This window comes from Haemaphysalis longicornis, unplaced genomic scaffold, assembly GCF_048455015.1.
Source record: "Haemaphysalis longicornis isolate Haplotype H1 unplaced genomic scaffold, Haemaphysalis longicornis Haplotype H1 scaffold_3, whole genome shotgun sequence".
In the NCBI taxonomy this organism is placed as follows: Eukaryota; Metazoa; Arthropoda; class Arachnida; order Ixodida; family Ixodidae; genus Haemaphysalis; species Haemaphysalis longicornis.
The window spans coordinates 109,128,037-109,141,974 of record NW_027526335.1 but is presented as its reverse complement, the minus strand read 5'-3'; the positions used below and the strand labels follow the sequence as shown (position 1 = coordinate 109,141,974).

The 13,938-nt window shown below is 43.8% G+C and overlaps 1 protein-coding gene across 1 annotated transcript in view; it reads right to left on the bottom strand.

The window, feature by feature from the left end:
• LOC144175010 (MAM and LDL-receptor class A domain-containing protein 1-like) overlaps positions 1-13,938 on the bottom strand; it is a 197,355-nt gene that overhangs the window by 97,214 nt on the left and 86,203 nt on the right. The window contains exons 26-32 of the mRNA XM_077704017.1: positions 10,307-10,385; positions 9,267-9,392; positions 5,921-6,068; positions 5,224-5,335; positions 4,615-4,711; positions 3,957-4,007; positions 161-244 (exon numbers count right to left, since the gene is read on the bottom strand). Of these exons, the coding sequence (XP_077560143.1) occupies positions 161-244; positions 3,957-4,007; positions 4,615-4,711; positions 5,224-5,335; positions 5,921-6,068; positions 9,267-9,392; positions 10,307-10,385 (697 nt within the window). The remainder of the gene's footprint in view (positions 1-160; positions 245-3,956; positions 4,008-4,614; positions 4,712-5,223; positions 5,336-5,920; positions 6,069-9,266; positions 9,393-10,306; positions 10,386-13,938) is intronic.

The following is a 13,938-nucleotide window of genomic DNA, read 5'->3' as shown; positions in this document are numbered from 1 at the left end:
TTAGGGAGTATGGTAACCATGAACCATTTTTTTCGTGAGCTAAGTTATTACTCCGCACTAGAAGCTTTACATGCTCGAACAAAGTTTTAGTTTGTTTTTTCCAGAATGGTTCAGCTAACGTTTTAAAAATATTTGCATAAGTCGGTTGAGGCATGCTTACCGTCTTCGGTCTGAGTGGAATGGTCGCGCTGCAGGCCGCTGAATGATCCAGCCCTCTCCACTTGAAACCTTGCCTCTCCATTGTCTTGTAACGAGATGGTAGTAAAAAGGTGTGGGAAATGTAAAACAGTGCACGGATTACGGACCAGGAATTACGAGAATTGCGCATTTGTACACGGCCCACATACTGTTGAAACATTTTTTCCGAATACAGAACCTCTATTAAAGCCTACCTTTCGTAAAAAGGCATTTCAATTTTCTTTATTATCTTGCGCCGAAACTACAGCGGCTGTAACGTTACCACTAACTGTATCATAACAGCACCCCATTCATTAGCGATACTTCTGATTAGAACCACAAAATTGCGAACTCGTTGCTAACTATAACAGAATCAAGCTTAATTCTCCAAAAAGAAAAGAAATATCAAAAGCCGCTTTTAGCTCCAATTAGAGCGAATGAAATTCGTTGCTACACAATCTTTAGACACTAAATGAGTCACCATCTATTCAGCAAGCACCTATTTTTTTAGGAAGTGCAAGTGAAGATTGGAATTAGAATTGATAGTGTTTGTATTTTTAATATTTGATCTTGTGCGTTGATGCTCCTATCAATGTTACTTGGGCTCTATTGTTTTTTGAAAATACATCTTCATATTCCCGTTGGGTTTAAAGTAATGCCTTTTTGTCAAATATTTCAGTTTTCTGAGGACGTTGTTCCTTTAGACATCAGCTGTATATATTGATGTGTAGCAATATCACCTTTTTTGAGCCTTCCCATTGCAGCCGCTTGTAGCTTTTCGTCCCCCGATGTAATGCCCACACACAGTGCATTAGAATATGTAAATGAACCAAGCAAGCAACAAACAAAGAACAAATATACAGTTTTCGACCGATTTTTGGGAGCCCGAAGAGGCCGAGGCAGCGTTCGAAAAATCGGGCAGACCGAAAAAACCAAATTCACGGGAAAAAGGTCTCTTTGTTTACTGAGCAGCTTGAAAAACTCGTTAGTTCGTTTTTATAGCGCCATGGTTGTCTACAGGCGATGAAACCACGATCGCTGTTTAAAGCGGCGATGCCAACAGCCCAACCAACGACATGCGATTAGACGACCACTGTGGCGACTGGCGACAGACTTCATTCCTCCTTGCGGCTCGTGGGAGGGTGCAGCAAGCGGTGCCTGCTATGGCGCCTATCCGCGAGATCAGAATGTAAGCCTGATTAGAGGCTGCAGAAAAACAAAATCGCAGTGTTGTTTTTGGCGGTCTTGGTAGATTTTAACTTCCGATTGAAAGAAAAAGTCTGGGAAAACTAACAAGAAGAGTTTCCAAGGTCCGACCTTGCGCTCGGTGTTTTACACAGACTTTATGGAGAGCGTGACAGTGCCTTGGCTGAGTACAGATATTCAGACAGGTCTGGAAAATAGGGCGTCCGAAAAAATCTGTCGACCACTGTAAATATATAAAAATAAATGAAATTTGTTCTTCACTGGTTGCTACCAACTGTTCTAGTTGGAAATACCCGCCGTGGGCAGATAACTGGCTAAGGCATTTCGCTGCTGAGCTCTAGGATGCGGGTTCAGTCCCTCCCGGGGGAGCCGTTTTCCTGGCGAAGGGGAAGAGCGAGAACACCCTTGTGTGAAGATTTTGGTGCAGGTTAAGGACCCCCGGGTGTTCATTATTATTACGAAACTGTCCACTTCGGCGCCCATAATACCCTACGTGTAGTTTCGGCGCGGTAAACGCCAAATAGCTGGTCTACATCTTGTAGTAAGCTTTGATGATAATGCAACACATCGATTTGTTCCTGTTTTGATTTAGACCTGCCAGACTTTTTTATATACACTCAGCGTCATTGCAAGCCTACTGTGTACGTTTGCACATTTATTTTAGTCAAATATTATCAGGCACAACGTCACAGAGAATAATTGATGAAAACTACCGTCTGAAGCCCGTTCTACATGGTGCCAGTTTACCTGATAATTAGCAGCTGTGGTGGTGACGGTGGAAAACATTTATTTTGCTATTTACAAAAGACAGATATGGACGTCTTCAAGGGCCGAGCGTTTATAATGTTTACGAGGGGTCCCTAGTCCAGGACCCTTGTGGCATCCGCAGAGGCACAGGTCCTCGCCATGAGAGCGCATTGGCACTCAGGGTTGAGCAGCCGAACAGGGCAGCCACTCAGCTCTCTCAAGAGGGAAGGAGGAAAGGGGTATTCGCACGACGAAGAAATCCACTGTGCGGCTCCTAGGAGTGCACATCACGTGACCCCTACGTCACAGTGTCTCGCCATCTCACTGGTCTAGCCTCTCCGATCGGAGGTCGGAGCTTGTGCTTTCGAGCTAACAACGATCCGAACCTTGGCGGCGGAGGCGGTGGGATTTCGTCTCCTCGCCGGGCAGTTGGCTGCTACTCAAGTTCTTGAGTAGAGACAGGCACTCTATTTTTATCGCTTAATATTACACTGGACATGAAAATGCGCCAGGATATGACAGGCGCACTGGAAGAGCCGCGTATACTACCAGCAAGGTCGCTGTGCGAGCGGCGGCCGCGGCCGCGAAGAGGTGCAGGCCACCGCAGGTAGCTCGAGCGATAGCTTGTTATCGCTCCTTAAGGCGCAAACAAAGCTGCACATACGAGAAAGGGGGTAATATTGTGATTGCTAATTGCATTAAAGTCGTCATCAGCGCTGCTTACGAACACGGCAATTGAATAGTCGCCGCAGTATTAAGCCTAACATCTGTATACGGTCCTGTAGGCGGATTGGCCGGCTGCTCCCAGCGCGCGTCTCCTCACCCACTGCCGCGCTCGTTGCGTGCCGTACTCTACCCGCGGCAGCGCCTGCATCGCGTCCACAGCCAATTTTAGGGCGGCTGATAAAATCACTACGTAGAGGCTTGAGCAGAAATTGCCGCCGCCGACAAATCGGCGGTGCTACCGCAGCTCTGCTTTAGAGACAGACGGCTGCGAGCAGTGATAACCGCCCGACAGCCTCATCCTCCGTGTGAGCGAAGGGGCTGGCCGAGCAGAAATCGCCTGCGTTGACGTCACACTCTCCCTCGGATTTCTCCGCTCAAAGGTTCCGCTGCGTGAATACCGCTTAAGCTGGGTTAGAGGGGCATTCCCACACCATGTGAAACACGCCCGAAAACGTGCACGCACAGTGGGGGCACTCCCCAGAGAATGCCGGATCGAGCAATTGCAGTATTGCCGGGCACAATACTGTGTTAATGTAGAGGCGGAAATGCCAGCACTCCTCCGCCTTGAAAAGACCTTTCGCGGAGGGTGGAAAGCGTCCATACAATTTAGGTTGTGGCGAGTTATTTCCCGAAAGGTGACAACTGGCTCAAAGGAAATGTCCTCCGTGAGCAGGGCACCGCTCGTGCGGTAAGACTATCTATTTTTGTTGCTGCCGAAACTCTGAAGATAGGTCGTTTTGCCGCACGAGCGGCGCCGCAGTACCGAATTCGCAGGTAAATTCGCTTCTTATAGAACGGGCTTTGGAGCACTAAAAACAAACAATTTCGTAGACACTATTGATGTATTTAAAAACAGTAAAGCCGTTTATAGCATTCAGAGATGGCAAGTCAGGGCCTTGTAATTTAAAACAATTTAGTAATAAGAGACAGAATAAGGTTGGAAGTGCATAGTTGTGCTGCAGATTTTTCGCGCAATTAAGTCGCTTAAGTTAAACTTGATTGCTCCAGTCTAGACAGTATGAGCGAAGTAACGCGCATTGTAATAGCTTTTTTACCCAAATTGTTATTTCCTATACATTAGAAATTGAAGAATAACTTACCCGCTGTAGGAAGTACCCAGGGGAGGCACTCGTCTTCAAAGGTGCAAAGCTCTGAAAATATTGTAGGCGTAGAACAATGAAGAACTTTTTCCCCGCCACAAAAGGTTTGCTAATTGCTCTCCCATACAGGGGACCCAAATGAGCATACAAATGGCTCTGGGTTTATGATGAAGTTAACGTTATATATTTGGAAGAATAGAGAACTTTTCTAAAGCGATATCCCAAGAGTCTGCGAAATTCCCCTTGCGCTAAGTTGCGAAAGTCAGTTGTGCACAGTTCTCAAACTATAATTCAAAATCCTCTTACCATACGTGCGATCACGGGTACCAAAAATGTTTCATCTTGCTAAGCCGGAATATCTAGCAATGAATTATCAGAAGCTGAGAGGGTGCAAAGCATGAATCATGAAATTCCAAATAACCGACAATTCTATCCCTTGAACTCCTCACTTCACTTTTGAGCCCTTCAGAGTAAGTCAGACGCTGCCTTGGGCGTAAGTTCTGTGCACTACAAAAATGTCCAACAATATATCGGCAAACAATTGAAGATTTAAAACACGCGCACTATTGAATAGTGCAATTTAGAAAGCATTCAATAACCCCTGTGCGCACGATCTTTCGTTTTGAGAGAAAAAAAAACCTTCAGTCATGATGCTCACCGTAGGGTGGGCATTCACCATCTCTGTACTCAACGTCATCAAGCAGAACTGCAGAGTCCTCGTTCACTCCAGAGGGAGCTACCACTTCAAACACGAGCTGCGCGATGAAACAAAAACAAAACACTTGTAATTATTTAGCATATTCTATTAATATACTGAATTTGGTCACACTTGGTCTTGTTGCTTAAGAAATCAGTTGAACTTGATGTTACATACTGCATATATGCCCCACCCACCCCCCACCTCGAGCACGAGCTTGCGTATAATTAATGATTATTCAATTCACATCAAGGCACAGCCAACGCATGACTCGAGTTTGGCGCGCGGCGTACTGGTGACCCGATGTTCTTAAACATGCTTTCACATCAAGAAATGCAGGCGCAAACCTAGACATTCTGTACATTTTCTCGGCAGCGAACAATGAATTGGACGAATGATTGACGGGAGCATCGGCAAATACCACAATGCGCAAATTTTAAAGGTTTGCTTCACATTACAACTGTTTTATCTTTAGCACCTCCCCATAGCTGTAGTTCCTTCATATTTTATTAATAATCAGCGTCCCAATACCCTATTTTATTCTTCCACAAGAAGAGGATGACCACTCACATTCCACTTGCTCCTGGAGGAGACGGTGACAGTGCGTGCGTTCCACCAGTTCCCTCTGGTTCCACTAGAGACAGACACCAGTGGATCTCGAAGCGCTCTCTCCGTGGTGTACCTGGGGCGTGCAAAAGAGAAACGGCCAATGTACTAACAACCTTTATCCTCTTCTCCTAAATTCTCCTGCATAAACTATGGGACAGGCCATTTTCTGTATCGAGGCGTTTTAAAGCACTGCTTTATGACGTAAATTCCCAAAAACGTCTGGCGGCTCGAAATGATGACATTGGTCGTGTTGTTTCTTGCAAGGCTTTTGTTGCGCTAAGAGTCAGCAACAAACCCTATTTGGTTATAAGGTTATAAACACAGAAACATAATGAGTAGTATAAATCTGAGCTTTTATACTGCTGGAGAAAAGAAAGATTCTTTTCCCGTAGATATACCTCGTACGTCTGGCGCACTCTGTAATTTTGAACCATTAATGTTAATATTTTACGCTGACAAGACGCATTATGCACATTTTTTGCGTTCACATTTTCGTGTTCATCTTAATGCGATGCTCACTTTATGTCCATTAGATTTAATATTGCAGCAACACTACTAAGTACCCCCAAAATAGGTGTTCGATCAAAAGCTTGGATTAATACTTGAAAACAAATAATATCATACTCTCCAAACTTCGAATAAAAATACCAAGTCTTACCTGTACAAGTTTATTTGGCTTGGAGAACCTCGCCCCCTCCACCAGAAGGTGACACATGTTGCGGGAGTGGGCGGTCGCGTTTGCAAGAACAAGCTGGACACAGGGTGGTGAGAGTCAACTGCCGTCGTGTTCAAATAGAGGTACTGGCCTGTAAGGCAAACAGTGAAAGCACGAAAACGCGAAGTTACATTTACTGAAACAGATCAATATGTAACTATTTTACATAAATCAATTCCTACGACCATGGCTTACATATATGCACACGTTTGCATGACTGCTTTTTAAGGAACAGTACGACCCGTTTTAAGGTACAGTACGACTCCGAAGAAATGAAGCATTCAAAGATCACATATTTTTCTATGAAGGCCACTCACGCAGTATGAAGAATAAATATCCCAACTTTACTGTTGGGTTATTGTTATTAAATTGTTAATAAATATGGTTATTATTGTTTTGCATTAAAGGAGCCATGAAGAGAAAATGCAAGTTGGTTTTATTCGAAAGATTTCGTGTTTTATAGTGCCCCCAGCGCTTGTCCGGATACAAACGGTGCTTTATTCACTGAGAAATTAGACAATTTAGGTTAAAATTTTGATTTTCCCGCTCAATCGTGCGTTTTCGTGGTCCCAAGTGACATCACAGGAACCGACCGCTCTGCAGCCTAGAGTACCTTCATTCACGCATCCGCCGTACAGGGTAGAGACACGTAATGCTGGCGCCGCCATGTTCGGTTGCTCGCTCGCCGCCGAAGCAAGTCATTGTGTCAAAACCGCGCTAAAATTATCGCCGCAACGCGGTTTACTGAAGAAGTTTGAATCATATTGTTTGTTTCGCGTTGCTAGGTCTCGTGGGAAACGAAAAGAATAACGCGTTGAGCCCGTTGGCCCAATTCCGGCGGCACGGGACCGTTCAAAAATTGTCTCCACCCTGTACAGCGGTGTTGGTTTGTTCCCGCGTTTCTTTACGTTCCGTAACCTAGATGGCGCCACCATACCGTGGCAAGCATTTGGTTTGTTTTTGCCCGCATTTAAACCTGGCTTGTTTTTGTTCTGGGAGAAAATATTCGTTCCCTGAAACAGTGCTCGCTCGACAAATGGGGTCACGTAAGACACCGTTGCTTGCGTCAATCGGCCAGTGTCGTCTGCGACAACCCCAAGCCCCGTAGTGCTGTGCAGCTAAACCAAAGCATGCTGTGCGCAGTACGAACAGCAGAACGCATCAGTACTTCTATGTTTACATGTGCTTTGGTAACTTCCACGGTTTGTCCCATCATTCTTATTGCTTTGTAAAGAATGTGCCCTAAATTTAAGCGCAAATCGCTCGTTCGTCTAGTTTGTAAGCTCTACCTAATTTGCGTCTGCTTCTGCCAGCCTCCGCCAATCGCAGAGCTTAGCCCATGTGACATCACAGGTTCTGTTGCGGGAAATGAGCTGGTGGGTCGCATGACCATTCCCGTTTTTCCTAATTATGTAGCTTATTTGAGCGAAGTTTACGTAAAAAGTGGTGTCAGTATGATTCTAACGAGACAATCTTTTGAATGAACCAAACTTGTGTTTTCTCTTCATGGCTCCTTTAAATATGGCATTTAGCAGCCCTGAAAAAGACTAGGATTTGCACGTTGTGCACCGAACAAAATAGAAGTTCAACTTTCGTAGTAACGTGCACTCAAACTCACAAAAGCCTTAGTTGCGTATTTTGAAAGCGTGGTTGTCTTCCTCTTGGGATACCGTATTTTCTGCCGCTTAGGTTCTATTCGCCAAGCTGGTCTTCTCAAAAAGCTGAGCCTAGTTTCTTGGTCCCATTTTTTATTAGTACCATCTAGTTTACATTCTTGGTAATCAACGTCAATAAAACTGAGATTTCTGGCGTCTCACCTCCGTCTTTGCTCGAAGGGCCGTATATATATCGATATTTATGGGAATTATGTTGGTCCTACATTTATGCATTATAACGGGTAAGCGATAGAGTATTTTAGGACTTAGTACTCAATCACAAGTATCGTGCTTGCTTCGTAAGTATCGGTGGCCTTGCAAACTCCCCTAGCTTTCTTTGTTACTTCACTACGTAGGGCCGTACTTATTTGGGGCTGATGAACACGGCAAAAAGGGGGTTAGAACGGCCACTGTTGAGGTATCAGGTATTGGCTGCTCCTTCAGAGAAGATTACCGAAGAGTGTTAGTGCAACTAGAATATACTAAAGAATATACTATACTATACTATGCACTATTAGTGCAACTAGATGACTATCCGCAACCTGTACGTCATTTTACTAGCAACTAGCATGCGCAAGAGATAAGAGATAAAATTAATATTCTCTTCCCTCCTCCGTTACGGCTGCAACTGCATCTACGAGGGGTTATTGTGTTCATGAGCGTATCTGCACAGGCGTCATCACTTAGCAGCTCTCTTTCTGAATCGCGTGCCTTCTTATCAGCGTGCCAGGGGATTGTACAGTCCATTGAACAATGTTTAAAAGGTTTTTAGAGCGAGCGATGCTGACCCTTTGTGATGCAAGCACGTTATATAACGCTGCACTCTCCAAGGAAAATCCGTATGGAAGACGGGGTAGCCTAAAGAAGTTCACGGGCTCCACAGGTAAAAAAATACGGTCAACTGATTATGTCTGCTACGCAATGCAAGGCAACGGGCGACGCGTTGCCGCCAAAATGCAACAAAGTTCCGGTAGAGCGGAGAAGAAGCTTCCCGTGCCTTGATTTGCGACAGCAGGCTTCTGGAATTCCCTATAATGAGTTTGGTGAAGGTAGTAACAGTATGCGTCAAAAGTTGCGCTTGTCGGAATGTTTCATTGTTGTTTTTTTAAGCTATTAACCTGTATACGCGAAAGTTTCCTGTAGTTTGCTCGTGAATCTGCCCAAATAATGCTTTTGATGTAGGTAGCTACAATAGGGCTGAATATTTTCGTTTGCAGAACGCTTTATCGTTGTTATTGGACTAATATTATGTACAAGAAAAATATACTGCATAATGTGTCTGCATTTAGATAAATGCAATCTGTATAAAAAATAAACGATGCCAAATTTTTTGAAGCAAAAAATATGCGATGACTGCTTTATCAATAGCACAGGCATTGCTAAAGCATGATGATAGTGGTACTTTCTAGCTTTGCCATAATCGCCTGCTTGCAATTTTGAGGAAATGCTCAGTACCTCAAAGGCTGTTTGCAATTTTTTATGAAATGTGTCACTGGTTAAAAAGAAACCTGATCGATAACGTGTCATGCAAAATTTAAACCCACACCACTGAACACACAGAAATGCTTTACGTCGTGTCTTGTCAAGAAAATTCAAGATTAGGCAAGTCACACTGGAGTGCGAACTTTACATACCGTCGAGATGGTTGACCGTATGGTCCGGAACGCCGATCACCATGGCTTTAACGGGCGCCCATTGGGCGAAGTTGGTGGGACCGTTGATGAAGGTGCAATGTGAAGCAGGCTCCCAAGAGCAGAAGTCTAGAGGCGAATCGGAAAAGAAAGTTTTGCTTTGAATCTCACCCTGACAACTCCCGTGCAGGCACTATAATCTGCTATATAGTCACCAAGACAGAAATGGGAAGTTTTCGGAGAAAAAACCGTGCTATAAGTGATAGCCAACAAATAAGCAATGATTAGCAAAAAGAAAGTGGTCAAAGCCACAGCGAATGATAACTACAAGCTACAATTTACGTACTTGACTCGCTTTCCGTTACAGCACCTAATCTGTCAGCGCAATCCAAAACTTCTAGTGTGCGCTCAAGCTTACGATAATAAATGGCGCGTTTTCCCGTGTGTTTTTTTCGATAATACAAAAACCACGGGGCAATTCACGGGGATACTTGTTCGGACTACCTTATGGAAGTTATCTTACATAGAGCGGGTGCCACACAAGGAAACAGGGCTGATATTTTTACTGGTGACGTGCCAGCAACAATAATTATAAACCGGCGCAAAAACTGCAGTGAACGTGAAACAGGAAGAACTCCATGCTTTGTGAATGTAAACGGGGCTGTAATGACAAGGTTGGGCCTCAGTCTGCACTGAATCGGAGAAGCGTATCATTATTTAAAAGCCGCTAATATTGCAACTTCAGAGGTGATGACAGGAAATATGTTGCTCTATATGGAGAGTAAGCAGTAATCCATTGCTACCTTCCGTCATGTCTTACCGACGCGTTGTATATCAAAGGCTTCAAATGCATAAGTTCCGGCGCTTTTTTGTGAGTTTTGTCTGGTCGCTCTAGGAAAGCATTTAATTCTTTTGAACTTCGGTATCTCTAACGCAGTTTTCAAGAAAGCTCTTTGCCATGAATGGTGCACAATTGATGATCATTGTCTTTTCATTTTATTTCTGAGAGAAAGAGAATAACTGACAATTCAAAATTGGCCTACCTCTAGCGGGACACTTTCCAGGAGTGACCTCAATGTCGTCCAGGGCGACAAGACCATGGAGTAAATACGTGATTTCCAGCTGCGTTTCAAAGGACAAGGAGTATGCGTGGACAAAAGTTCCATAACGCTTTCAGTGCAACAGAGCAACAGGAATTACAGGAGCTCCTTCAAGAAATTCTGGTTAAACGAAATTTCTATCTTTTAAAGCACAACAGGTTGCTTGAAAACCTCTTTCCTCTGCTTTCTGTTTCTTACGTATTTTTATTTTCCTACTTCTAGGGCAGAAAAAAAGGCTCTAGCCGGGTTGCCATTCGATCCTTCTTTTACTGCCTTCTTTCTTCATTTAGACGAGCTCGTCTACACACCCCATTTCAGTAGCGCTCGCTATATTGACTACAGCGGGCAGAATGGACGTCAGCAGGGGGGTGCAAAATGGGCCCCTGCGCTTTTTCTCCCCCAAGCCAGAACAATTGACCCGTGCCCTCTCCCTATCCCTCTTTCCCCTCAATAGAATAGGTTTGCCTCTTCAAAACAAATTCCTGCCGACGCCCATGGCGGGCACAGCTAATGTTTTGTGTTTACGATACTGCGTTCACAGCGGACCTCTTGTAAAATAGTTGGGAATCGCATGGCCTACCAAATTTTCTCCTTCAAAATCGTAAATAAAGATCCAAGTTGCAATATATTTAACGCAGTTTTTCTTGTTTCATCCAACTAACATTTTACGTTTTCTCATTACTCAAGGCTATTAGTCACATTTTAAGCGAGTCCTTTTTTCCGCTTGCTCCGACGCGACGGCTCTAACACTTAGTACTTTTCCACCTAAAACCGCCACTGTAGTGTCTCTGGTTCTTCCTTCTTCTAGAACTTCATTTGAAAGTTTGTTGTGGTGGTTGTCAGAACAGGGGGCTACCAGTCTTTCGCAATAAATAATTACGCAGCATTTAAAATTGCTAGCCGACATGGATATTCTAAATTAGAAAAACGCACGCAGTTTACGAATGCAAAACACACCTTGTTCGCGAAACAGGTATTTGCAATATTTGCTGAAGTTCCGTGAGCCAGTTTTATGCGATAAAATGTTTTCATCAGCCATAAAAACTAAGACCACACATCCATGTCTGCATTTCTAAAGCTATAAGCATGCTCGCGCATTCAGCCAAGAGGTGTGCGATCACATGAAGAAAAAAATAAACTCGAATGGCCGTAAACCAGACCTCTTAAAGGGTTATTGAGTTGTGTTAATGGGGAAACCTGAAAAATGAGTTCGGTGAAATGTATCAATCTCGCCTTAAGTGTACGAGTGTACGGTTAAACGAAATTCAGTATTCAGTCGAGTATGAAATGGAAAAAGCAGTGCGAATAAAGCTCTTCCTAATACTGTTACGACATTTGAGCATGTTTAGGACAAACGGTAACGTCAAACATGACAATGAATCTTTAAGACCTGTAAGGAAGTTTCAATATATAGATATTTTAGGTCTATCAAATATTCCGCATAATATACCCATAAACACGTGTTTGATCCAGACGCTCCATGTTCTGCTAAAAGCTTGCCCCGTTTACACTTAACATAAACCTTTAATATTGTTCGCTGGACGATAAACACCGCATATGAAAGGCAGTAAATGTTACCCGTATGGGAACCGAGTCAGGTTCACGTGGGCCGGCGTAAAGAGACACGAATCCCAATTGGAAGGTTGTGGTCAAGTGGTCTTAGTGAGCTCATTTGAGTTGAAGGTAGGAAAATATATTGCAAAGTCATTTTCATCTATACTGCACAATGCCATGTATGTACAGCGCCATAAATATTACGGACAGGAAAAACAGTACGCGGTCACGTTGCACCACTTATGATGCATTGAATGCGAAAGCACTAGTGCCCAGTTGCCAAATATGGCCTGGGAATATCATCATTATTATTGTCATTATTATCAGCAGCATAATGTTTGCCGTTCCTTTTCTCTGCATTGCTGTGTCTGAAAGCTTTCTCTAATCATCGATGTTACCCCCCTAGTTGTTGTTACGTAACACAACTGCAGCACTAAGTGTTACGACGTGCAAAACTGCTCACTGAGGTTACGTATAACTGCGTGTACCTATTGATGCATTTACAGCTCAATGCTGTAAGTGTGCTCCTTCATATAGCATTATATACATGCTTACGCGCCGTATGTTTATTACTTTAGTGTTTATAAACTTTATTATAAATACAAGCTTGTAGCATATCCATCTGCGTCATCTACCGGTCTCCTAAAAAAATAATGCACCCTTCCGTCTAACGACGACGATGGTTGGACGCGAAGCCTCCTCGTGAGGGATTTTTTTGCTCGTAATCTGAGTTTGGACTTTGACTCGCAGATGGTTTGGACTTTGAATCATTGAGCTTTGACATTGCTTCTTTCGCAGTTTGCACTTTTTATCGCAGCTGCTTTAACTAAGGCCCTCCAACATTTGATTTTGCACGAAGAAAGCTACGCTTTCAAATAGACGCGGGATGCAAGCCGACCCTCACATTAAGCTCCATGGCGACTCAATTCTCGTAAAAAAGGAACACAAGTGTTCAGGTGTAGTCTTATATGAAAAACTCACATTCATTCCTCAAATCAAACAACTAAAACATAAATGCCTCAAAGCAATAAACATTCTTCCTTTCACACCACTCCTGCAGTGCGGGCAAGCCACTCGTCTTACGAGTCTTCACAAGCTGGGTGGGGTCCCGCTTGGACTATGCGAGTGTGTTTTGTGGGACGGCATAACAAACAGCCCTGAAAATACTAGACCCAGTGCTCCACTTCGGGATTCGCCTCGCATCGGGTGCTTTCCGTACTAGCCCCGTACAAACCTTATACGTCGAGTGCGATAAATGGTCTTTGGATTACCAGCGAACATATATGGATCTTCTTTACGTTTTTAAAATTTCATCAATAACCGTCCCAACTTCTACTAAATCATCCATCTATCTCTACTTCGTCTCACATTGAGTGAAACAGGAAGTGCCAGAATTATCTGTCACATTTTCAGACACCTGGAAATCAACCCTTTCTGGCATTTTACCACCATGGCAGCTGCACCCCGTGTCGTGCGACTTGTCTTTTGTAGCAGTTGATAAAAAAGAAAGCCCACAACTGAAATTCTTCAAGAGAAATACAAGTGTGCAGAATTTTTTAGCAACGCGCCAAAAACAGCCCTTACCGTGTCGTGTGCGGCTCACGGACCTGATTTTGGGGTATATAATACACTAAACTCGACAACCAACTTCTTTACGGTTGAAACCTATGGCATTTTTCTGGTTTTAACGCACATAGTCCATCATAACACAGATTCCTTGAGCGCAGCATGGGCATTGGCATCTAAAAAGTTTTGTAAAAATCATGTTATTCTATAATTTTATAAAACCATTAGGTCAGCACATGCGTTAAGTCTTGAAGTGACAGTGTGCTGGGTGCCAGGTTACTCGGGGATCGCCAGAAACGAGACAGCAGATCGAATGGCCGCTGCTGCTGCACTTACAACAGTTGACACAACAACGATACCTTACACTGACCTTAAGTCGCACATCAAACAACACATTCGCAACACCTGGCAAGCACACTGGAATGAACAGACAGAAAACAAACTACACGTTATAA